We start from the raw sequence: 26,133 nt of genomic DNA, 5'->3' as shown, positions 1-26,133 counted from the left end.
GAGGTCATTTAGTTCCAATATATTAAAAAAAAAAAATCGGATATTTTTTTATTATAATAATTTTAATAAAAAGGTGCGTATTTAATTTATAATGTTTTATTTGGAAGAGCAGTTGAGTGTGTTTATTGAGTTACTATTTAATTATTTAGGACTGCATTGCACGCTAAGGCAACTTCAAATCTCCTTGGGCATTGTAAATTAAGGGAAATCAAGCCTCTACGGATTGACACGTATACAGAAATATCTCGTGTTTGATGCTTGATCATTTCATACAAAGAGGTCATTGTATAGAATAAAATATTTTTTAATTTATCTATTTGTATTTTATCGTGGAATCGATAATACTAAATGAGTAATATCATCTTTTATTCTAATAATAAATTAAAGGAAATCAAGCTAAATTAAGGAAATCTGACAATAATGTTTCAAGATAACTTCAGGGGCATATGTCTGGTTGTAAATTAATGGAAATTAAGCTAAAGTAAGGGTTGAAATCCATATGATATTATTTAATACCGTCGGTATCTAGCCTATGCCAGATCAGGGGCACGTGTCTAAATCATTCAACCAATCTCGAGACTGCGGGTCAATTGTCCGAGCCTGTGTGGGTTGCGGGTGCCGAACAATTGCCCAAGTTTGAGCCTAAGTGCCGAGTATCTCAATCGCCCGAGTGTTAATTGTCCAAGTTTGAGCCTGAGTACCATAAAAACATAGAGTGCTTGCTGGATCTTACAGATGATCCACCAGCACAAAACTGAATTCTATCTCACATTATTTCAAACTTCAACATTTTGAGACCCATAAGCAAATATTCCGGAAGATTTATTTTCAAGAATCAAATTGACAGCCAAAACAAGATCCAAAACGTGCACAATCACACTACAAAATCTGAGAATACAAGACATATCTTGGAAGGTAACTTGCTAGGTTGAATTGTAGACGCAAAGGAGAAAACTCAGTTCTTTACTCATCTGTTACACATCCTCGCGAAGCAGATTGCACATTCTTGATGTACTGCAAGCAAAGACAATCGGTAAGGGGGTAAATCTAAAATATCAAGGAAATAGGGGATGACCGAACCAATATCACGACTCCCAACTCTAAAAGTTTAAATAATCATGTGGCAAAAGGCGAATACGCTCGCCCCAGCGCCTTCGCCAGCCCGTCTCAAGACCAACATGGAGGAGGTAAATCACGGTGACTGAAAAGGCAAGTGACAGGAAAGTTTAAACAATCCTGAATCTATAATACCTTGTAGAGAATTCCTCGGGTTGCTTTCAGAGGCGGTGGAGTCCAATTTTTCCTTCTCTCAGCCAACTGCTCCTCTGTCAACTGAACGTCCATTCTTCGTTTCACCACATCGATGGTGATTATATCGCCATTTTGGATGAGACCAATTGGGCCACCTTCCTGAAATGAGTACATCTCTTAGGAATCAAACAGTAGTAAGTATAATCAATTAATGTGATGTGTTTTGGATGGATGACAGGAAAGGCTACTTCGTTCCCTATCAGCTATGTTGCAATAGCTATTCGTGTGCTTGTTTGGCAACACAAATGATGAGGAAAAATAATTTCAATGGATTTATGATTTCCCCCAAGTCCAGCTAAACTATTCCTCGCATTATCCCTCAAACTTATAATTCCTAGTTTATCAGAAATGCCTTTACACGAAAATACCCTAGAGTTAATCCCTCAAAAAGCCCTTGCTACGTTCAGCTCATTCAAGCGACATAATACCATCATCTTCCCCTGATAACCCAAGTTCACTACATAAACAGCTGGGACTTCTCTTCCTCCAAGCAAACATCTGACTCTACTCCACAGAATGCCACCGAGTCTTCTCTTCTAACTCGAGCCATAATCTTCCCTCCCTAGTGCCAACTCCATTCTTCCCTGTCCTTAGAGCCTTCTTCTCCCGCTCCAGCAATTTGGCAGGCAACCAGTCTTTCTCCCATGTGAACCACTTATAGATCATACGTTACAGATAAAAAAACACTCCCAGTTCCTAGTAGCCACTTGAATCTGGCATGGAGCTTAGAAAAAAAAAATCTTTTTCTCTAATGGGCTGTTAGAATCTTACAATTCACAATTTGTATCTTATGCTACATTATCATCCACATTTAAAATAATATGATTCTTACATATGAATTGAAAATGAAAAAAAAAAATTGATGATTTAATTCAGTTTAATTAAATTCCATAACTGAAAGATGACCTTGGCCCTGAACTGAAAAACCTTTCTGTGGAGAATTCCCAAGGTATCATATAATTCTCGAAGTTGTCTCCAATGAATTAATTAATCATATTAACCACAAATGAGATATAACCTCAAATCTCCTTGGACACCCTTTGTAAATTAAGAGAAATCAAGCCTCCACGGATTGACACGTATATAGAAATATCTCGTTGGATGGTTGATCATTTCATACAAAGAGGTTATTTTTTAACTGTTTTAAATAAAATTTAAAACAGTTTAAAAAAATTTATAATATCAAATCAATTAATATTTTTTAAAAAAAAATTAATATAGTTTTTATATATTTTATAGGGATAATTTTATTAGAGTTTATAAAAACTTATTCAAAATATCACATCTCAGTTGAGAATTATTTAAATTAATTAAATCATTTTTTTTTTCAAAACATGACGCACCATAGCTAGTCCCATGAGTGGTGCCAGAAGCTTCGCGCGAAGCTTCCTGCGACGACGGAGGCATCGCGCGACGCTTCGAGTGCCGACAGAGGCGTCGTGCGACGCTTCCGGTGTCGACAGAGACGGAGGCATGTGCGATGCTTCCGACACTGACAGAGGCATCCCAAGATGCTTCCAGCATCGCTGGAAGTGTTGCAAGACGCTTCCGATGGCGCCAAAAGCGTCCCACGACGCTGGAAGCACCGAGAGACGCCTCCGCCTCTGCCGGCGCCACGGAGGCATCCCATGATCGTCGATCGTGCGCAGATGACGCACGGGAAATTTATTTGTGTGCGGTGCCAGTTACTCTTTCGCACCAAAACAGTAAATTCCAACAGTTTCGAGCGACACGGCTCGACACTTCAAACCTTGCTTATTGCATCTAATATTGCCAAAATTCAAAAGAGTATTAAATTAAATTCAACTTATTTTATTTTGATATAGATCAATTTTGAAAAAAAAATATTAATTTTCCAAAGATTTTAATAATAATTAGCCAACTATTGTAAAAATATTCCAAAATTATAGTCCCTTCAAAATTAATTGTACAACACTTGTTAAAAACCTCAAGTTTATGTTACAATTAGATGTTAATTACACAATATCTCTCTCAATTTAATTAGACAAATTAATCAATTTTTTATCCGATTAAATTTCTCATTAATCAAACTAGTTAATATCTTAATTATTTTTCATCCTTCGTTAGCTACATTCATCCATGCTAAAAGAATCACGCCTTATGCGTGTGACTCTGAAAATCCATGACATAGCGGCAATGTGTCTGTAGCAATGTGTTTGAGTGATCAAATCATTTGAGCTTGTAAGAAGACCCTTTTCGTTGGTTTACACACAAGACTTGGTTGGCCTCTAAAGGCACAATAGTATCTACTATTCTAGAAGTGGTGGGTTTCATAATAGTCAACAACTCATCTTATCCTAGTCCCTAGGACTTGGATCAGTGTTTATCCAAATATAGCAGGTCTAAGGTCGAAGAAGTTGCTTGACTCAACCATAGCTCATTGGAATGGATCCAATTTGAGAATCATTCTCAATTAGCATCTACTACTATGCATAAGTTTAATAAGTGGTAATCGGTTAAATTGGTCATGTGGCATAACCTTCCTAATTACCAAGAGTAATGAATCCTCTATTGATTATTTCTTATCTTCATAAGGCTAAAAGCACACCCAACATAAAGGCACATGCAACCCTTGACTTGCAAAGAACCAAATTTATAAACATCAAAATATATTCACCCTCTTATGAGATAAGTAATACTGAAGTCTAAAGCTCACTTGTACGGTTTGTATGAGATCTCTTAGACATCGAGTAGTATACCAAATTAGTTCTCGTACCAACAACATCTAACGTGAATTCTTCAACTCCACATTTATGCACTTGTTTAGAGATATCTATGCTTATATGCATGAGATCACCAAATTGTCACAAAAAAACATAGTGTATGCTAGTTGAACATGAGATCGATATCCTTTTCTCATAATCACTCCAACCAAGGATGATTTTAGCAACATTGTTATATGCTTTATTATTGTTCACACATTATAGACATGATTGGAAATCATTGCAAAAATCTTTTATTTTAATCAACAATCACAAAAACTCAATGTGATCCTAAAGAAAGAATGATTTAATTTCATTAATAAATAAATGAAATAATGCAACTAAGTGATTCTCTTTGCAATTTGAGTGCACCTAAGGCATTATCACTAACAATATTATCTTCAATTAATGGATATTCAAGTTGGGAAAATTTTAAGTAAATACTCCTCCCCCTTTAATCTGAGTCATGTTTCCTTCTGTCATCTCCCTGATTGTGACATGAGGTCCCCTCGGAACGATTTAGTGGCTAGCGCATCAGGTATTGTCAACTTGAGATCTGGGGTTCAAATCTCGACATAATCGAGGTAAATGCCTCCCTCATGCGTCAGTCAGTATTCCAAGGGCTAGTAGCCACCCGTAATTTACCTCCTCCGTGTTGACCTCTGGGACGGATTGGTGGGGCCGCTAGGGGCGAGCGCAATCGCCTTTTGCCAACCTGATTGCGACATGAGGGTTTTTTCACCTCTATGATTGTTTTGATGAAACCCTCAATATGAGATCCTCTCTTTTGAGTGGCTTAACTTCGTGTCTTTATTTCTAATTTGGGATTCACTTAGCCATTTGAGTGTGTATTCCTCTTGTGGGAGGTTTGTTTCTACAATTGATCTACTTAAGTTGTGCAAATTCACCTCTTTGTTTAGGGCAACATTGATCATAAGGGGTGGAGGTTCCATGGATCTTTTAACAACCTTTCTTCCTTGTGAGCACTGAGATTTCCTCGGTAAGTTTCTTTTGCTTGCTGGAGGTGTTGTCTTAATGAGAATTGAGTTGTCATGGGCTATGTTTTGTATTCTTCTAACTGACTAATTGCTATCCTTTTGCATTTAAGGTAAGCTCTTTGCTGTGATTTTTGACTTAACTAAGAGTCGGCTTTCATTTTTTAGATGAAATTATGGATATGCTCAAGGGTGCATTGTATGCTCAAACAAGTAGTATCAAGTGGAGGCTCTTCAATTGAGGTGGGTGTTATTGCTTAATTCTCTTAAATTAGCTTGTGAATGATTGAAAATGAGAAAGTTGGTTGAGGTGGGTGTTCCTGATTGTTTCTCTTAAATTATGTTGTGGATGGCTGGAAATGTGAAACTTATATATAATATGAGATTTATAAATATGACTGATTTTAATAAGTGGAAACTTACAATGTCCTTAAATGACTAGCGCGAGGATAATTATAATGTTATTTGGGGCTATATAAGGGAATATAACTAATGTTCAGTTGTTGCTTCTATCTTATCATGCTCCTAGGAATTTATACATGTGGTGAAATATGCTAGGGAATTAGTTTTCAAAATTATATTCTTACTTTTTGCTATTGATACTTTCCTTTAAGTTGTTTCCCTGTGTATGAAATTTATAATTGTTCACTTATCAACTAACAAGAGAAACTTTAAAAGTGATGAAGTCTAGGCTAGTCCTTAGAAATATAAAACCTAGTGAGAAAACCAAGTAAAATAGTGTCTAACTTATATTGAAACATCCAATGTGATGATGGTGAAAACTTTGAGCCAACCATGTAAGCTGAGTTTCGGCCCCATGCTCTCAGGGACTTTAGTCCATTGGAGAGTTATATGTATATTGGGACAAATGTCCATGCACTTGAGTGCAGAGGTTTTAGCGTCACACATTATGTGGGACATTTACATATTTCTATGTCATTGCATCGATAGGGGACACCACTCAAGTGAGATTATCTATTTGTGAGATTGTGGTACAGACTATTATGTTTCACCATAATGACATGTTAAAATTGTTAAAAAAAAAAAACAAATACAGAGATGTGAATTATGATAAGAGAATAATGAATTCAACTATTGATAACCTTGAGAATACAAATAATGTAAGCTTAAATAAAGCGAATAATAAAGTGCCTAAATGGTAAAAGGTGGCAATAACTTAATGTTAACTTGATTACTTGTTGATTGCTGAATTCTTCTCAGATGGATTTTTCTCACGGATATAAATTGTGTGTTTCTTTTTTGACCTCACTTTGCATTGTGTTCTCACATACTAGAGTTTTTAGTCTCAAATTGTAGGTTGATTTTTGAGTTGATTGCATGGTATTTTTGTGGCTCTCCTCAGAGATACACATTTAGTTTAATATTTGTTTTCTCTAACTTTAGCGTAGATCATGTGTGTTCAGCAAATATTGATAAGCCTAGCTCAAGCGGAGTGTGACAAGGTGGAACTAGCAGGCTAAATGAACCAAGTGGTTTGACCGAATCATTATCTATTTCATAAACAAGAAGATACACAATGAGTTGAGTGGACCCAATTAGCCGAGTGGACCCAATGAGCCAAGTTAACTGAGCAAACCAAGTGGACCAAGTGAATTAAGTGTACCATTATCTATTAATAGGAAGAACATTTTATGATTATGAACACATCCCTTGTAATACTATGATTATGAACACATACTTGTCTATTACTTGCAATACAATAATCTAATAGACCAAATATAGGAATTCTTATATTCCAAACATAGGAATGAAAAAATGTTTTTATCTATTCAATTTCATGCACAAATTAAGACAAATTCCTGCTCTTATTTCACTCCCTTACAATTTCATTTCCTAGGATTAAATATTCTACTCTATATAAATTTCATACCATGAACCAAATATAGCATTATTCTTCACCTAACCTAAGGCCGCCTCAATAAAATAGTGACATCAAGTTAGAAAGACACATCAATATCTCATATTTGGGAAAATACTGAAAATGTAGATTATGTAACAATAACTTGTCTGCATTCTGCAGATATGTTATGAATTTATTCCTACTAGAATGAATATCTCGTTCTTGTGATCTTGTCTTCCACACATGTTGGTTAAAATAGTTCAAGAAAATAAAATAATTTTCTCAACCAAAAATAACTAAGGTGCTCAAACAATTTATTTCAGGATAGCAAACTAGTACTCCATGTAATGTTTACTCTAAGAACATTCAAGGACAATGGAATCAATGGTATCTCAAGGTAAACTTTGCCACTAAATATAGAAATGAAAGTTAAATACCTGTGCTTCAGGACATATATGGCCTACAACATACCCATGGGATCCTCCAGAGAACCTACCATCAGTCAGCAAGGCGCATTCCTGTGCACAAATGAAAACCAGAAAATGATAAAGACCTAGCATCATTTAGATCACCAATTCTTGAAGAATTTATCATCCAAGGTTTACAAAGATTTTGGAAGCCCAAAGATTTGAGTAGATTGAAAATAAAATATGGGCAAAGGTTGATAGATGTCATTTGCAACAAGATCATAAATATTAGATCATACCAAACAGTAGCAAGCAATAGTGGTGATGACAAGTAAACAAGCTCATAGAAACACTGCATTTGAATTTTGTTTGTTTTATATAAATTCAATTAGACATAGACCATTATTCTATTGAAGATCAAAGTGATTCTGAAGACGTTTATTCAGTCAAATTTACCAGATAAGAGTGACACTCCTTTAAACACTAAAGCTCCAAATGAGTGAAATAGAAAATAAGTAAACAGCAAGTCCTTTAACTGTTAGGAAAACGAACAAAGAAAATATGAAGAGAATGTACCTTCCCAAGACCAGCACCCATTATAGCGCTAGTTGGTGTTAACATTTCAGCCATACCTGGTCCACCCTTGGGTCCTTCCCCTCTGATGACAACAACTTTACCCTGTTGAGCATCAAAATGCAAAGACTTATTGGTGCACTGGAAACATAACAAACAATAAAGACAAATCAGAAAATACTCTACAATAAGAATTTGAAACAAAAAAAATCTAGTTACAGAATTGTTCCAAATTGTTCCATCAGCAAAATCGACACTGGTTGGTCATCAGAGACCAACTGATAAGCTGTTAAACAAAGACCCCCTATATGCAACCAAGGCTGATTATTTGGATTACTCAGGAAAGCTTGTAAATCTCAAATAGTAGGTGAAAGTAGTGAAATTGGCTGCTTATTAAAGTTTAATCTACATTTGAAGCAACTTAAGGGGCATCAAAAACATAACACAACCTCCTTCAAAGGATATTTGCATTTATCATACTAATAGTGCATCAGAGTCCAATCTGACAAAATTTAAAATGCCCTATGCACCTGTTGGTCTCCTTGCGCTTCTTTGATTTGATAGGTAAGCTCCATAATGACAAAAATATTAGCTACAAGCTTCATACATTTAAAAAATCTACAAATCTAGGTTCATTGATATATACAAATATGCAATCAGGTGTATGTCTGGATGTTCAGTACGGTGAAATGAACAAAAACGAGGCCAGCAAAGGAGATAACTCTGGAGAGAAAAAATGTTAGAAGTTGATTACCTTAAATTTCAATGGGTTCTCTGAAATTGCTGTAATCATCGACTCCTCCCCCTCAAAAACAAGAGCAGGACCTACCAATCACCCATTGTTTTTGTTATTGAAAAATTGTTTAATCCAAAGATAATGAAATTGAACCCAACAGCAAGATCTATCCTTGTTAAATATTATACCGGAGAAGAATAACCCTTCTTTCCCAGTAATTTTAGCCACAGAACCTTCTGGGGCAAGATTTCCATAAAGTATCTGAATATGACCTGTGGCCTTGATAGGGTTCTCAAGCGGTCTTATAATTTGCTGTTTTTATCACAAGAAGAGCTAGCAATGGGCATTGGATCCAGGGAAGTAACTTCAGAGGATTAATATTCAGAATTCTACCTGTCCAACAGTTAAAGAAGGGAAGAGCTTGGCATTTTCTGCAAGTGTTTTCCCTGTGACTGGAAGTGAAATGCATTTGTTACACTGAATACATAAAACAATAGTTCTGCTGACGTACACTAACCAGTCATGCAATCTCCATCCAGAAAGCCTTCCTCCAAAAGGTACCGAATCACTGCAGGTGTCCCTCCAATCTGCAAGATATTATATAAAATTATAATGTTTAACTACTATTTGTATCAAGAGACAAAGAAGCAAAGAAATTAGAAACAAGTCGTGCCTTGTGTAAATCCTCCATCACATACTTTCCACTGGGCTTGAGATCAGCAAGGAAAGGGACCTTATCACTAACTTTCTGGAAATCATCCAGACTTAAATGCAAACCCACAGACCTGCAGACATGGCATGTATCAAATTGCAAGAAGTCTCTTCTAAATTAGTTTTTCTAAAGAAGCCTTACCTACCTAGCTATAGCAATTAAATGTAATACTGCATTAGTAGAACCTCCTAGTGCCATAACAATAACCATAGCATTGCGTAATGATTTATCTGTTATAATGTCTTGAGGCTTCAAATCCATTTTTAGCAATTCCAATAGATACTTCCCAGCTAAACGGCATTCATCTAACTTCAGTGGATCTTCTGCAGGTGTTGATGAGCTTTCAAGTTTAAAAAAAATGATTAAATTCATCTGTGATAGAATGAAACCTCAGGGTTTGAACCAATGATAAAGTTTCTAAATCATAATTTATACCTGTAAGGAAGTGACATGCCCATTGTCTCAATAGCAGATGCCATAGTATTTGCAGTATACATGCCTCCACAAGCACCAGCCCCGGGGCAGGAATTGCGTACCACATTCATTCTTTCATCGTCATTTATTGTCCCACTAACATATTCTCCATAACACTGAAAATATATCAGCAATTATTTGAAGTTTACATCAACAGTTCTAGATTGTGTCCACAAACAAGATAAGTCATCAACCATTAAATTGATCTAGAAGCACAGAGGTACAAAGTTTTAGATTCACAGAATGTCAATTAAAAGCTTCAGATTCTGTATCAATTAAAACAAGGGTTGAAAATATGTAAAAAGAGTTCTGCTTCTCACAGAATGTCAACCTACACAATTATTTGAGCATCTTATCATTTCAATAAGCATTAAAATTCCAATTATGTAACAGGATGCCAGGAAGGATTTCTTCCTTTGGTTGCATTTAGTGTTTTGCAATGAGATAAGCTGTCAACAGTTGCTAAAACAAGAAACAATGTCCAAGCACAACACAGTATATCAAAAGCTTGAAACTTTACCTGTGAAAATTCCATGAATATTCATCCTCTATTGCAAGAGATTGTTTCCACGACTCAAACCAAAGTAAATAGTAATATAATTTTAAATGTTTCCTTATTACATACAAGCAAAACCAAAACAACTTAGATTTCCAAAAAAGAAAGCTCTTAACAGTCATGAAATTGTTGGAGTGGTATAGAGTTTATCTTGAATTTTACTCACTAGACATTTTCCATTGGGCAAAAATCATAGAAACGCCCCTCATTTTCTAAATCATCAAAGTAGCACCACACTTTGATTTTTTTATCAAAAGGGCGCCCAATCTCCTGTAAAAGGACACATATACCCTCTAACATATGCATGCATCTGACACATGCAATACACCCTTTTTTCCCACCTAAATCCCATCACATTGTAGCAGCTATGGGAACGTAGCTACTACTACTATTGCAGTTGTAGAAGTTACTGTTTCGTAGCTACTACAACTACAACATTGTAGCAACTACGGGGATGTAGCTACTACAACTATAACGTTGTAGTAGCTATGAAACCGCAGCTGCTACAATTGTAATCCATGCACAAGAAGAATCAGAAATTGATGTTTTAATTTGGAGAAGAGTGACAATTCCATGGACAAGTTGCTTGCTCAGAAACCATAAAGCCTAAACCCTAAAATGAACTAGTCGATGAACTTTTGTTGCGTGTATAATTGAATAGTTATGATATATCCTTCTCTAACTTGATGAGATAATTAAAAAATGAACTCCATATTTGGGATATATCTTCCGCATCAAATGTCTCTGTAATACAACTAAAAAAAGGAAAATATTAAATGAGAAACTCATATGTTCCAAAATTAATTGAATATTTATGATATATTAAATTCACCACTCGCAGTTGTAGTAGCTACTACGACACAGTTTTACTGCTCAGTTATAGTAGCTATGATTTTGTAGTTGTTATAACATAGTTTGGTGCTCAATTGTAGTCGTTACAGTTTTACAGTTGCTACAACGTGACCGGATTTAGGCTGAAAAATAGGCGGGAGTGTGCATGTAGCGCATCAGAGGGCATTAGTATCATTTTACAAGGGGATGGGACACCCTTTTGATAAAAAATCAAAGTGGGGTACTACTTTGACGATTTTGAAAAAAAAAAAAAAATAGAGTGTTCCTATGATTTTTGTCCTTTTCTATTGACCCTTTTCAACATTTTATTAGGGTTATATATTAAAATGCAACATTTTTAGAGTACAGCATGCAGCTTTTTACATCTAAAATTTGTATGTACATTAACCACATACACAGAAAGTGTCCCAAATATTACATCTAATTACCAAATGCCTTGCAATTGGAATTGATTATCATTCAACTACTGTTTTATAACAAAGCTTATTTCTAAGAGAGCAGTAGAGAATAGTCAAGCAGAAAATGAAATGTTACGACAAATGAATATGACTGTACCTTTTTTCAAAACTTAGAAAAAAGGCAAACCAAATTCATAGCCCAAGATCAATTTAACAACTTTATCTCATCAAATCAATTAAGGACAGGTTTCTAGTTGAAGGAATTGAGAAAATAATGAAAAACTAATATATATTTGACAAAAGAAAGAATAAAATATAATAAAAGAAAACCAAATCCCATGAATGACCAAGTGTCCAAGCACAAAACAATTACTCATCAAAGCATAGACATACAACAACAACAACAAAAATTTCTAAAACAACAAATCATCTCCATAAACTCCATACCTGAAATGCTGAAACTATATCATAGGTACTTCCATTAAAGTGTCCAGGCTGCAAGAGAATAGAGAACAATAAGCACACAAACTGATAGATATTTGACTAGTCGGACATAGAGGAAACACAATTATTCCCCAAACTCCACAAAGAAAAATAAAAATTATCAGAAAAGCCCACAGAGAATATATCCAGTGATATTTTCAGATTTCTAGACCAATATATTTTCCTGCCTTTGGTTTATGTAATTTCCTTGTGTTAACCAAAGAAATTTATCTTTTTGTCGAGTTCAATTCCGCTTAGCTTTTATCGGCCATCAGCCATCCACTTGCACAATATACACAACAGGACTGCCAGTCTCCTGGACTTGTCACATTCCAAAAAAAATTGTTTGTCTTAAGGTTTATTTAATGTCTAAACCCCCACATATATGCTCCATTTGCCTCTTAAAAAGCTATACTGCATAAACTATCTGCACTCAGCTGACCAACCACCTTTATATCTCAGTAAGACCATGCTCTGTCCAGGAATAAGTATTCATTTTTGCTTCGATTTGGTCCTAAACAAAATTCCAGATAGGGGTTGCACCCAACCATGACAGATCTATATTCCTATTTGGATAAAAACATCCAATATAGATATTTAAATATGTGAATCACTGTTCACTCAACACTATTTTAGGTGCGTCGGTATTGTGATAAATGGATTTAAAATTATAAAGAGGGAATCTTCAAGCCCTAAAATTTGTCTATGTGGCTTTCTCATTTTATCCAATAAGTCACTTAATTTAGTAATTAAGTAGTTTATCTTTCACAGATTTCAGTTATCAAATTCAACATGGTTTTACATCTCAATTTCAATGTCGTCTCGAACCTAGCTCAAAACAATAATACACAAAGTTGACCCATATAGATACACCTGTACATTGATGTTTTTGCATAAATTTATAGTGTATATATTTTTGTTGGCATGATCTCTAGACTCTTCAAGCAATTATCCTACGTTCATGAGTTAGCACCAATCTAACCATATAAATCAATGTTCGCATGAATTTACAGTTCATATATTCCTAATGGCATATTCTCTTTCATTTGTGACATTGGGCATTTCATAGTTCTACATTCTTGTTCACCCTACCAAATTGCGACAATTTGTTGACAACTTATAATATTTGCAAACATAAACCAATTATCCATAAGAGGTCCAAGATTCAAACTTTAATGATTTAGAAATTGATCTTCAAATATTGTACACAGATTAAAACCAAAAGGCTATCCTAGCTTAATTTAGTTTGTAATTATAGCAAATAAACTCATTTATATTTCTTGCATTTAAATAAATGATATGGCATTTTTGTTGCCTTAATTATTCATTAATTGATACTCCATCATTTTTGTTACAGCTTCTAATACATTAGAATTTGAAGCTTGAAGTGGAAGATGATGCTCATGTTTTTTTATCCTGCAAGATATATAGAGAGAGAGAGAACAATTGTCCAAAAAAGACTCCCAGTTTTATTTAAAGCTCAGCCAAGGCCCTTTTTTGTAAATTTTTTGTTGAGGTCCCCTCTTGCCCAAAATACCCACACCACCATAAAAAAACGCAGAAATTTTTTTAAAAAAAAAACAGAAAACAATTAGAAATAGTTGAATGCCAAAAAAAGAAAAAAAAACACTAAGATAAATGATGATGCATATTATGACTATTTAGGACATCATTTTAAAAGATTATAGAGCATGCTTTGGCACCCCACAATATTTTGATCCTAAATAGTCATACGTTGTATTATTGTTTTTTCCATTTTGGCATTCAAAAGCAACGATAAAACAACATAAAATTCGTTGAAATATAAATAATGATATAATAAAACTTCGAGCACAATGGCGTAGGTTGTTATTTGACACTCAAATATTTTTTAAATTTCTTTGCACTAAATTTTGGATAAAATTGGTTTTGTATGCTTTCCCATTCAGAAGGGGAGCCTTGGCGCAACAGTAATGTTGTTGCTTTGTGACCTAAAAGTCACGAGTTCGAATCTTGAAAATAGTCTCTTGCAAAAAGCAGGATAAGGTTGTGTACAATGGATCCTTCCCCGGGATCCCGCATGACGAGAGATTCGTGCACCGAGCTGCCCTTTATGCTTTCCCATTCTAGATATATGATGTTAGAAGTATGTTTAGTATTCTTAATATTTGTTATGATAATTTATAGCACTTTGCTAAGAATTTACACGTCATTATCACTAATTTGGCACTCAACCATTGTAGCAAAAAAGTGGAATCCGCCACCTCGTGCCACACACGGCCGATCCCACGACTATATGTGAGGAGGTAAATCAGAAAGTTACAGTTGACCACTGCGAGAGCATTTTTCTTGGCTTTGCCTAGATTCAACCACTTGCCTATTATAGCAATATCTTTCCCGCAGTAGCAACTCAACCATGCCCCAGGCATTCAACCATGAATTATGGTTGAGTGTGAAAACATATTAAAAAATTATTGTAAATCACATAACAATTTTTAGATTTTTCTAGCAAGGGTTAATGTTTTGTGTCATGCCAGTTGACATAGGAGAAAGTTGTCATTCTATCCGCTAACCATCACAACACCAGCACTAAGCTAACAAAAACCAAAAGAGGAGAAGAGAATGAGCAACAGTCTTGCCAAAACACCAATAACACGGATGATAACGATCAACCAAACGCCGATTGCAGGCTTCCACGAGGTCGCGACAGTAAGTAAGGTCGCGAGGCCTCTCGTAGTTCACCTCGCTCGGCCACTGCCACCTCTCGGAGAGCCTACAATTAGGCCACGACTGACCACTGCAACCGACAACTCTTTTTTTTCTTTCCCTTTTCCCATTTTTTATTTCGTTCTAATCTCATTCCCTTTATTTCCTTTCCTACTAATTTCTTTCCTTTCCTACTAAATTCCTTTTCCCTTTCCTGTTAATTGATTACTTTCCCCTTTCATTCATTGATTTTTTATTTACTTACCTTTTAATGTTGATGAGTGTCTTTCCCATTCCTCTTTGTTTCCCTTGATTCACGAGAATCTTTGTTTTTCCTTTTTTTCCTAAGAATTTTCTTCAAATAAATAAATATAACATAATTCTAAATCTTATAAAATATATTATTATTTTGATTAATTATTAAACCAAATTATTCAAAACCACTAACGTTGGTTCCAAACCTGGATGAAAAAAGTTGAAGGTTGCGTTAGGTTGTTAAACATAGGCGAATGTTCTATATGTATGAATTCATTGAACTATTGAGTTAATGCTACGTTGTTCCCCCGGAAGGAACACATTACAAAATCCGACTGCAAGGACCACAACATCTTCATGAAAACTTGAGACGATGTTAAATATACAAAAGTTCTCAATAAGAACAAACATTATAGGAATATTGGAATATGAAACATAAGAACGTTTACCGATAAAATAACGGAGGTAGTAGATACGATAATAAGGAGAAAAATTAATATTTGTTTTATATTTATAAGAGACAAAATAGATAGGAGAAAAAAATCAAGATTATAGAGAACTCAAGTTCTAAATAGTGATATATAGGAAAAAAATAAAATAAAAAAATGGAGTACCTATTGTTGTAAATAGTTTGTTAAAATACAAAGTAGTACAAGTAATTAGAAAGAGGATATGATTATAACTCTTAAGAAAGTAATAGTGAAATAAACTATTAACATAATTAACATATATGCACCTCATGTATGATTAGATAAAGACATCAAATATAAATTTTAGGAAGAGCTAGATGAGGTAGTATAAAAAATTCTATCAAACGAGATTTTAATAGATTTAAATAGACATGTACGAGTAAGAAATGAAGAATATGATAAGGTGCATGGGAGTTATAGTTTCAGAACAAGAAAAGAAGAAAAAACAATAATAGATTTTTGCGATAGCATATGAACTTACAACAACTAATATGTTTTTCATGAAAAGAAAAGAATACTTGATTATGTTTAAAAGTGAGAACAAAAAGTCATAAATTAACTTTCTTATATGGTCAGGAAGAAAGATAAAAAGATTATAAATATTGTAAAGTCATCTCTAGAGAAAACTTATCTATCCAACATATGTTAATAGTGTTAGATATGCACTTCAAATATAGTATCAATAGAAGGAAGATATTCACGACTCTAAGAATCCAATGGTGGAAGTTAAAGGAACGGGAATCAAAGTAAATTTAAGGAGAGGGTAGAAGCACAAGTATTAGGAGAAATACATAATAACTCCAATAAGACAAGGGATAAGACGACATTAAATTTAAAAATGGAGACCAAGAGTGTACTTGGTGAGTAAAAGGACATACACTACTAAGTAAATAATCTTCATGGTGGATTGAAAAAGTACCAGAGAAAATGAAGGGAAAACAAACATATAAGTTATTATACACTTGTAAGGACGAAGAAAATTTATATATATATATATATATATATATATATATATGCACTAGCCAAGAAGTGGAACCAAAAATGAAATTTTCGATTGTTTATATCAACGGGATACAAAAGGAGAAATAGACATCTATAAAATAGCGAGAGAAAAGACAAGAGATCTTATCCAAATAAAATTCATTAAAGATGAATGCAATAGAGTACTAGTGAATGATAAGAAAATAAACGAAAGAGGTATTTTCATCGAGTTTTTAACGAAGGTTTAAGAGACCAACTTAACTTAGATAATTTAAGTAGGTATAGAAATTTAAATTTTTATCATAAAATTTAAAATAAGCTTTAAATAAGATGCAAAATGGAAAAGTTATTAAACCAGATAATATTCTAATAAAAATATGAAAGATGTAGGGTAATGAATGACTTACAAAATTATTCAAACTGATATTAAAAATAAAAAAAAATATTTGATAAATAGTAGGTAAGTACTTTAATCTCACTATACAATAACAAAGGAGACATATAAAATTGTGTGAATTATAGGGACATTAAATTAATGAGCCGTATCATGAAACTTTGAAAGAATGATAGAAAAATACTAAAAAAGGAGGTACGGTGACCGAAAATCAATTTGGATTCATGCTTGAAATGTCAACAATAGAAGTTATACATCTTCTCAAACGAAATAATTAATAAGTATCGGAGAAAGAAGCAAGACCTACACAATGGTATTCATCGACTAAGAAAAAATCTATGATAGAGTCCCTAGGAAAATTATATAGAAAATTATAAAAAAGAAAGGTGTTAACGTAGCATATATTAAAATAATTAAGAATATATATACGGATGCAATAACAAGAGTAAAAAACTCCAAATGGATTAACCAAAATATTTCCAATAAAAATGGGATTACATCAAGAATTAGTTCTAAGTCCCTATCGTTTTACATTAATCATAGATGAACTCACTACACACATCGAGGACATGTTGTCACGGTGCATATTATTTACGGATGATATTGTTTGAGTAGATGAAACACGTAAAGGAGCAAATGCTAAGTTCAAATCTTAGCGGGAAATATTGGAAATGAAAAATTTTACCCTTAGTAGTATAACAGAATATATAGAATTTTTTGGCGGAGTAAGACAATTATTAAGATAGGAAATAACGAGTTAGAGTTTTAAGTATTTAGGATCATTTTTGCAAAATGAAGGGTATAAGCATGATGGTTGAAATGGAGGTCAAATGCTCTTTGTGATAGTAAAATACCTTTAAAACTTAAAGAAAAATTTTACAAAACTATAGTTAGATATGTTATGTTATATGGAGTTGAGTGTTAAATAATGACTTGAGTACATGAACAGAAGATGAGAGTTGAAAACATAAGGATGTTAAGATGGATATGTAAATAGATGATGAAGGACAAGATAAGAAATAAAAATATTAAAGAGAAAGTGAGGTTATATCTATCAAGGGAAAACTCCGAGAGTCGTATTTAAGATGGTACAGACATATACTTAGACGACTAATAAATGATTTAATTAGACAATGTGAAACAAATATGCATATTAAACAATGAAGACCAAAGAAGATTTGGTTAGCAACGATAAAACAAGATAAATTTTATTTAAATATAGATGATGATATAGTAGGAGATAGAGCCTAATAACGTAGAAGGATCATGTTTGCAGATTGTTGACTGGGATAAGGTTTGATTGTTGTGTTGCAGTATTGAAACAAATTATTCTTAATCTTTGAATATAATATAATTCTCAATCTTATGCTATATTACAGCAACCAAAGTTCCACTAGGTGGAGTCAGCTATATGAATTGTTCTACGCTATTGGATTCTATCCCCTACTATATCATCATTTATATTTAAATAAATTTTATCTTATTTTATTATTGTCAATCAAGTTTTTTTTGGTCTTTCTCGTTTGATATGCACATCGCCTAACAGGAACATATAGGTCGTAACAGGAACATATAGGTCGTCTAAGTATATGTTTGTACTGTCTTAAACGTGTTTCTCGATATTTTCCCTTAATAAGTGCAATCGCAACTTTCTCTCTAATATTTTCATTTTTTATCATGTCCATCTTTATATGTTCACACATTCACATTAACATCATCATCTCTGCAACTCTCATCTTTGACTCATGTGCTCAAGTCATAACTCAACATTAGCTTCATATAATATAGCAAGTCTAGCAACCGTTTTGTAAAATTTTCATTCAAGTCTTAGAGATACTTTATAATTACAAAGAACATCTGATGTTCTCCTCCATTTTAACCATCGTGCTTGTATTATATGTAAAACACCTCTCGTAATCTCTCTCAGTTAAATACAACTCGTCATTTTCTATCTTAATAATTATCTCATTACGTCTAGTATTGTTAAACTTAAATTTCATATATTTTGTCTTTACTCTATTAAGTTTAACACCTATCACTTCTAATGTTTCCCACCAAGATTCGAATTTAGTATTTACTCTTTCACATGTCTCATCTACCAAAATAATATCATCTATAAACGTGCACCACGATACCATATATTAAATGTGTCCAGTGATCATTACTTCCTCATACATATCCTTAATTTGTTTAATATATATTTGGGACTTAATCATAAGTTTTTTCTAGATTGACGAATAGCATATGTAAGTCTTGATTCTGTTCCAAATACTTTTTAATTAGTTGCCTAAGTATACTTTTTAATTAGTTGCCTAAGAAGATATATAACTTCTATTGTCGACGCATAAATCTAAATTAATTTTCGATCGCCGTGATCTCCTTCCTTGGTCTTTTTCCTACTACTCTTTTCCCAAAGTTGCATAGTATGACTCTTAATCTTATACTATATTTTATATTTAAAAAAGTATTGAAGTTGTATTAGAACGGCGCACTCCGGTACTAAAAGTGCATGCTTCTAGCCATAAATCAAAACTCTAACATGACCCAAAACTTTAAACCTCATTATTTAATAGAGCCATGGCCAAAAGCTTTGTATTGCTTCCTTATGCTTGATATGTGATGTTAAGCGGTATATCTAGTATTCTTGTTATGATCATTTGAGGTCCCCTAGAAGGAATTTGCATAACATTATCCTCTATTTGTTTGTCAAAATACGCTAGAAAGAAACCTCTTTCTATATTAGTACTTTTGTTTTACTTTTTAACATGCATCTATATCAAACTAGATTCTATGATTATATTAGTAGCTCTCTTAATTTTGCAGCTCATGTAAGGTTGTGTCACCTGTATCTAGCTCTATATTACTTGTACCTAAACCTGTATGGTAGTGCTGCATATCAATAAAAATGGCAGCATCAATTATTCCAATCTTGTAAATCTCGACATATTGTCACAATTGTACGTCTTTCCCATATTGCTCAAAACTGGATGCGATTTAAATCTGTGAGTTGAGAGGTTTCGATCTCCACCGAAATTTTTATGTAAGAGTTAATGATTCAAAAACTTAGTTCCATTCTGCCAATCCTATGGTCTCAGAACTTAGAAGAAGTGGCATAGTTAAAATTATTGGTTTTGATGCAAGTATAGCACAGTTTCAATAGTAGATGGGCACTAACATCATGTATTTCACAAAATCTCACATCAAGTTCAGAATGCTTGGGATATTTATAATTTGATGTTTGAGGATCAAGCAAGCCTACACATTATAAGTTGATCACCAGTATGTATGATAACAAGAAGCATGTTCAACCTACTGAACAAGTAAATAATAATAATATCTGAACCTTCAATCCATTTACCCTCAAAGATTGCAACCCCAAAAAAGGATATCAAGACGGAATCACCAGGAACAAGAGAAAAAAATTTCAATAGCACACAAACTAAGTTTTCTGAAAAGATACTAGCTTTCTATGCATGTTATAAGTGGGTAATTATGTTTGTCAAGTTTAGCAAGGCCAGGCATTGTGAGTGACAACAACCAGGAACTATAACAAGCATCAGAATCAATGATAAAAAGGGCATATATGCACATACTCTACTAGCTCAGGGTAACACCAGTAAAATACTGTCACCAACCACAGTTAGAAATTTTAAGATGGAGTTACATCAGCTCCAGAAGAGGAATAATATAGTTGATTAATTGGGAATGAACAATCAAAAATAATTCCCAATCGAAAAGGTTTAAATGACAAGATCAGATAGAACACGCAAGGATGTCTCCTATATGATTTGAATCAATAAAAATAGGGACTAGATTGACCTAAATCATGGCTCTAGCTTTTATTGGAAGAATACTTTGATCGACCTAAACAATCTAAACTCAAATTTAGACAAGATTCCAAATGTTGTTCTGAGACTAGAAACAAGGATTTATCGAACATAAAGTTTGTTATCATCATTTCTCACCTTGATAGTTCCACCATAAACCATAATGCTTGGTCGATTGAGTCTTCCCATAGCCATAATTGTACCTGGCATCTACGAAGCCATAAGGCACAGATTCAATTAGTTAAAGCTGAATAGTTGTATGCACAAAATTCACTTTATATAATACAATCAGCAGATAAACATTTGTCACAAGTGAGATCAACTAGTGGTCAATTTTACACAGATATGACAAATATTCTTTCTGGAAAGCAACCATCTTGAAGACTTGGTTTCAAAAAATTTAGTTGATAAAAAAATGTAAAATAACTGAAAATACTATCTTAAAAAGTTTCGTTTGCTTAAAACAGGAACAAAATTCATGGAACCTTTATTAAGGTTAACTTAGTGCATCAAATAAAATATCTCTCACAATTAAATTATGGTACAAAAATAAGATCTATCTGGCTTACCTCAGCATGTTGCAGAATAGCAACTACATAACCATTGAACTATGTCGGGGAAAAAAACTTTGGCCATCAGATATAAAATTGATAAAGCAAAAAAAGATTATTTAAAATTCTCTTACACCAATTTTACTTAATTGATTGATTCTCAATCCGCCTTTGATATTTTCCCAATTTGTATTGATATATTTCCCTTTAGAATATTAATATCTATGTTATTTCCTTTTATGACATATTGCAATACCTATAAAATAGTGTCGCATGGTTGATTTAAAAACCACATATTGACTGAAGAATTATTCCCACAAACATAAAACTTCAATTGGTATGAGAATCATCACTGATCCCTTTGAGAGCTAGCCCCAAGGCCACAAGCACGTCCTCCATTCCCTCCTCTACTTACCATTCTTGCTCCTAGCTTTCTTCTCAAGTTGCCCTTGCCTACTTTTCCATCCTCCAACACATCATTCTCAGTAAAGGTCAAGATCTAGATGAACAAAATACTTGTTGGCACCGACTTCCTCACATCTGTCTAATACAACAAAACTTATTGTTTCCTCACATCATCTAGTTTGTTTCCTTATTTTTCTTAATAGGCACATCAATTGAAGATAACCCGATTAATGTTTGTAACCAATCAAAAACTACCTTGATTAATTTATTTTCCTAATTAAAAGAAAATAATTTTTTCCATACTCTTAACTTTAAAAATTTGAATTCCTAGTTTGTATAATTCTCCGCAGTATGGAGAACTCGACCTTAGGCAAGCTGTATGCATCCTTTTTGGCCATCATTTGCAAATGCAAATGGACATGTACTTTGACAGTCAACGTGGATGCATGGACATACGAAGATGGATAAAATAAGAAATGAAAGCATTGGAGAGAAAGTCAGAGTTGCATCTATTGAGGAAAAACTTTAAGAAACACATTTAAGATGGTACAAACATGTACTTAGACGGCCAATAAATGTTTCAGTTAGGCGATGTGAAAACTATGACAAATACGTATATCAAACGAGGGAGAGGAAGGCAAAAAAAAAAAAATTGGTTAGCAACAATAAAACAAGATAAAATTTATTTAAATATAGATGATGATATAATAGGGGATAGAACACAATGGTGTAGAAGGATCTATATAGCCGACCCCACCTAGTGGGATAAGGCTTGGTTGTTGTTGTTGTTGTATTTGCAAATGCAAGGAAAAATTATTCACCAAATTTGTTCAACATGGTATTTTGATTTACTTTCCTTAAGAATTCCTTCAAATGAATGAGGCATGGTTGTATCTTCTTTCTTCATCCTATTAATGCAGATTAGGAATTAATTTTTAGAAGTTTTAGAATTTGAAAAGTTTATTTTGGTAGATTATTCTATTGTTTTTAGTTCAGTTTTGCTCTTAGGAAGCTAAACTTTCTTTGATGCCGAGTTGTGAAGGAATCCTTAGGAGGCTCACTTAAAGGATCATCAATCATAGGAGACGGATCGCTAAATATGTTAAGAACTTTGGTGATTATATGATTAGTGCAATGTTGGAAGTTTTCTAGTGGGAGTATTTCATAGAGAGCTAGTATCTGTACTTGCTTATAGTTTCTATGGTCCAGACAGAAATCACCAAGCGCAAGAACTATCTCTTGTAGAGCTAAGATTGGCTTCATCTCTAGATCTTTAATTTGTCCTAGAAGTTGCTCATAAGGTAAGTCATCAAGTGACTTTTCTAGAATAATATATTTAGATTTATTCCCAAGGAGAGATGAGTCAATTAAGGAAAGGCTTCTACAATTGTTTCTTGGGTACTATGTTTGACTCCTAGAACTTTCTTTTCTCCTTTAGTGAGGGTTTAAGGGTACCTTTGTCATCACGATATATCACCAATGTAAGAGACCATATAATAGAAACGAGACCTTTCTCTATGAGTAGAAAGGGACTCGAGTGGAATATAGGCGGATGGTGGTAGGCAATGTGGGATGCATGAATAATTAAGATGTAGTGTAGGGGAAGGTAGATTTACAAACACATAATTAGAAATTCGGCTTTGACATGACTTGATACAACATGAGAAACAATCTCTCATGCACAAAATAAAAGTAATGAAGAGGATATTATTAATCTGGGCAATGATTAATAGGAGGAATTGTGTTTTCTTTTAAAGGGAATAAAACTAATAAGAGGAATATTAATAATATGGAAAATTATTAATAGGGGGGATTGGAATTTCTTTTAAAGATTCAAACTGAAACAAAATTAGAAATAAAGTAAAATATTCTAGGAAACAAAATATCATTTAGCTAAAGGGACTCCATAAAATTTGGAGTAAATTCCCTAAGACCAAATCAACAATCATCTGGAGATAGTCTTAGAACAATTTCAATTATCCTGCAAAACTGAGCTAGCAGATAAGGATCACAATCATCTAGCAAAAAAGTAATATTCCTTTTACCCCACTCCATAAATTGATTAATGTTGATCAAACACTGGATCAAATAGGTACTAAGTTGGATGGAATCACAATCGCTGGCAAAGCCAATTTGAACTGCCAATCTATTTCTCATAGGTCCCAGTGAAAGTGGAGAAGGTCAAAGTTCTACTTTACCATGTTTTTTGGTTATGAGAGGGTAATATCTGCTATATGGTTCCATTTGATCTCTTAGGACCTCTCCTTCCTTTCCGCATGTTCAAAACAAATTTTTCCTTTAACATTTTCTAATAGAAAGCATAGATCTTAGCTCTATTATTTTATCATCTTCTACCTTCTTACGTCTCTCTCCTGCCGAAACAGAGACTAGTATGGATACACTCGAACCTAAAAACAAGTAAAATCAATACAAAGAAAAATGAATGAGGAAAGATATGAGTCCAGGAAGAACTCAAGAAAGCTCACGTTTTTATCGCATCCTGGAATGGAAATGTTGCCGTCATACCACTGTGCTGCCATTACAGTCTCGATACTGTCGGCTATAAGATCCCTCGACTGCAGGCTATAGCACATTCCTCTGGTTCCCATCGAGATAGCATCGCTAACGCCAATGGTGTTGAATCGGAATCCAACCATGCCAGCCTCGCGTACGCCCTCGCGGACGGCCTCGGCAAGACGGAGAAGGTGCATGTTGCAAGTGTTACCCTCGTACCACACGGATGAGATCCCCACCTGGGGTTTTTTCATATCGTCATCTGAGAGGCCAACCCCGTAAAGGATGGCTTGAGACCCGCCCTGGGACTTGGGCTCCGTAATCCGGGAGCTGAAGCGGTTGAGCTTGTGGGGAATGGGAGGAATCTCTGACGCCGGAGGCGGGGGACTTTCGACTACGTGCTGGCGCTCGTAGGACGACGAAGCGGAAACGCAGAGGCGCTGAGGCCGGAGGCAGGAGAGAAAAAAGGGGCGGCTGCATGTGGCGGATGCGTTGGTGGTTGGAGAAGGATAAGGACGGAGAGATCTCGTCGACGAGAGTGCTGAGGACTGCATGGCGACGGCGGCGGCGGCGGTGGCGCACAAGAGGGAGAGGGGCTTAGAGTGGGTTTCGGAGCTCGGGGAGGGGATTGAAACGGAAGTTGAAATGATATGGACCGTTGGATATGGAAAGTGGAGGGGGGAGATGACGGAGGGGGGAGCACCTGTCAGATATCCTACGATATCACTTGGGGAGCTGCGATACACGACGAACAAACCGGAGCCTTTTTGTTGATTTGATAGATAAAATTTGGAAGGGTTTAGGATAAAAATTAGAAAAAAAAAAAATGTTCAAGTAAAAAAATTAAGGAACAGTTCAATGATAAACATATAAAGTAATGATAAACATATAAAGTGAGTGAACCCATAAAAAGTGAAATGATGGATCATGATTTTATGTGTATATCTTGAGCTTTTCCTTAAGCTTTTTTTGTATATCATTGCTAAAAAAATAGAAGGTTTTTTTACTGAACCATGTAAATAAAATTTTAAAATTATTAAATCGTATATTTTAATTTTAAAATTACTAAATTATATATCTATTTTTACTTTTCCCCTATTATTATTTCCAGTCTAATGTCATTTTTTAACCATCGAATTGATTTTTTTAAGCTAATTTTGACTTATTCGTATTAAAAAAAATCATTATTCTCTCAATATATAGGATAAAATTGATATTTAAAGGTATTTATATAATTAAGAGAACAAGAAAAGTACACAATAACTAATGTCATATCATTCAAATTTCTAGGTCCATCAGTAAGTTTTGACCTAATTCTCGTGATTATAAAAATATCCTCAAACGTCAATTTTACCTAATATATTGATAATAGTGATTTTTTAATATAATTATGTCCAAAAAACTAATTCGTATTCAAAAAATCACTGCTCTCAATGTATTAGGTCAAATTAATATTTATGGACATATATAATCATAAGAACTAAACGAACTCATAGAATCTGATTTCATGTCATTTTGAGTTTTCTAGGTCTATCAACCAATTTTAGCTGAAACTCTTTATGTTCATTTGGCCAAAATTGGTTGATGAATTTAGAGTGCTCAGAATGACGTGAAACTAGGTATTTTGAGTTTATCTAGTTCTTATGATTATATCTATATCCATAAATATCAATTTAACCTAATATATTGAGCGTATTGATTTTTTGAACACGAATGTGTCTGAAAAATCTAATTCACGTTTAAAAAAATCACTGAAAGTAAATTGATATTTGAGGGTATAAATATAATCATAAGGACTAGATTATCTCAAATGACCAAATTTCAAGTCATTTCGAGCACTTTAGGTCCATAAATCGATTTTGGTCGAATGAATCTAAAGAGTTTCGGCTAAAATTGGTTGATAAACCTAAAAAGTTTGGAATGACGTGAAATCATGTACTATGAGTTTGTCTAGTTTTTATGATTATATT

The 26,133-nt window shown here is 34.0% G+C and overlaps 1 protein-coding gene across 1 annotated transcript; it reads right to left on the bottom strand.

The window, feature by feature from the left end:
- Nucleotides 1-801: 801 nt before the first annotated feature.
- LOC121969872 (dihydroxy-acid dehydratase, chloroplastic-like) lies at nt 802-24,846 on the bottom strand. Its single transcript, XM_042520160.1, has 14 exons — nt 24,136-24,846; nt 20,832-20,903; nt 12,046-12,093; nt 9,754-9,908; nt 9,464-9,658; nt 9,280-9,391; nt 9,124-9,193; nt 9,000-9,058; nt 8,795-8,918; nt 8,625-8,695; nt 7,874-7,975; nt 7,328-7,408; nt 1,252-1,410; nt 802-1,014 (listed from the first exon to the last, which is right to left on the bottom strand). The coding sequence occupies exons 1-14, from the start codon at nt 24,715-24,717 to the stop codon at nt 964-966; spliced, it is 1,881 nt and encodes a 626-aa protein (XP_042376094.1). The 5' UTR covers nt 24,718-24,846; the 3' UTR covers nt 802-963.
- Nucleotides 24,847-26,133: the final 1,287 nt, after the last annotated feature.

Source organism: Zingiber officinale, chromosome 4A (assembly GCF_018446385.1).
Source record: "Zingiber officinale cultivar Zhangliang chromosome 4A, Zo_v1.1, whole genome shotgun sequence".
In the NCBI taxonomy this organism is placed as follows: Eukaryota; Viridiplantae; Streptophyta; class Magnoliopsida; order Zingiberales; family Zingiberaceae; genus Zingiber; species Zingiber officinale.
This window is presented reverse-complemented; position numbering and strand designations above follow the sequence as displayed.

What these genes read in the sequence shown, in the direction of transcription:
- LOC121969872 (XM_042520160.1), bottom strand. Translation starts at nt 24,717, where the DNA reads ATGCAGTCCTCAGCACTCTCGTCGACGAGATCTCTCCGTCCTTATCCT. An exon ending in GGCATGTCACTTCCTTACAG is followed by an intron (nt 9,659 to 9,753) that starts GTATAAATTATG and finishes TAAACTTGAAAG; the next exon opens with CTCATCAACACCTGCAGAAG. An exon ending in AGAAGGGTTATTCTTCTCCG is followed by an intron (nt 8,696 to 8,794) that starts GTATAATATTTA and finishes GGTGATTGGTAG; the next exon opens with GTCCTGCTCTTGTTTTTGAG.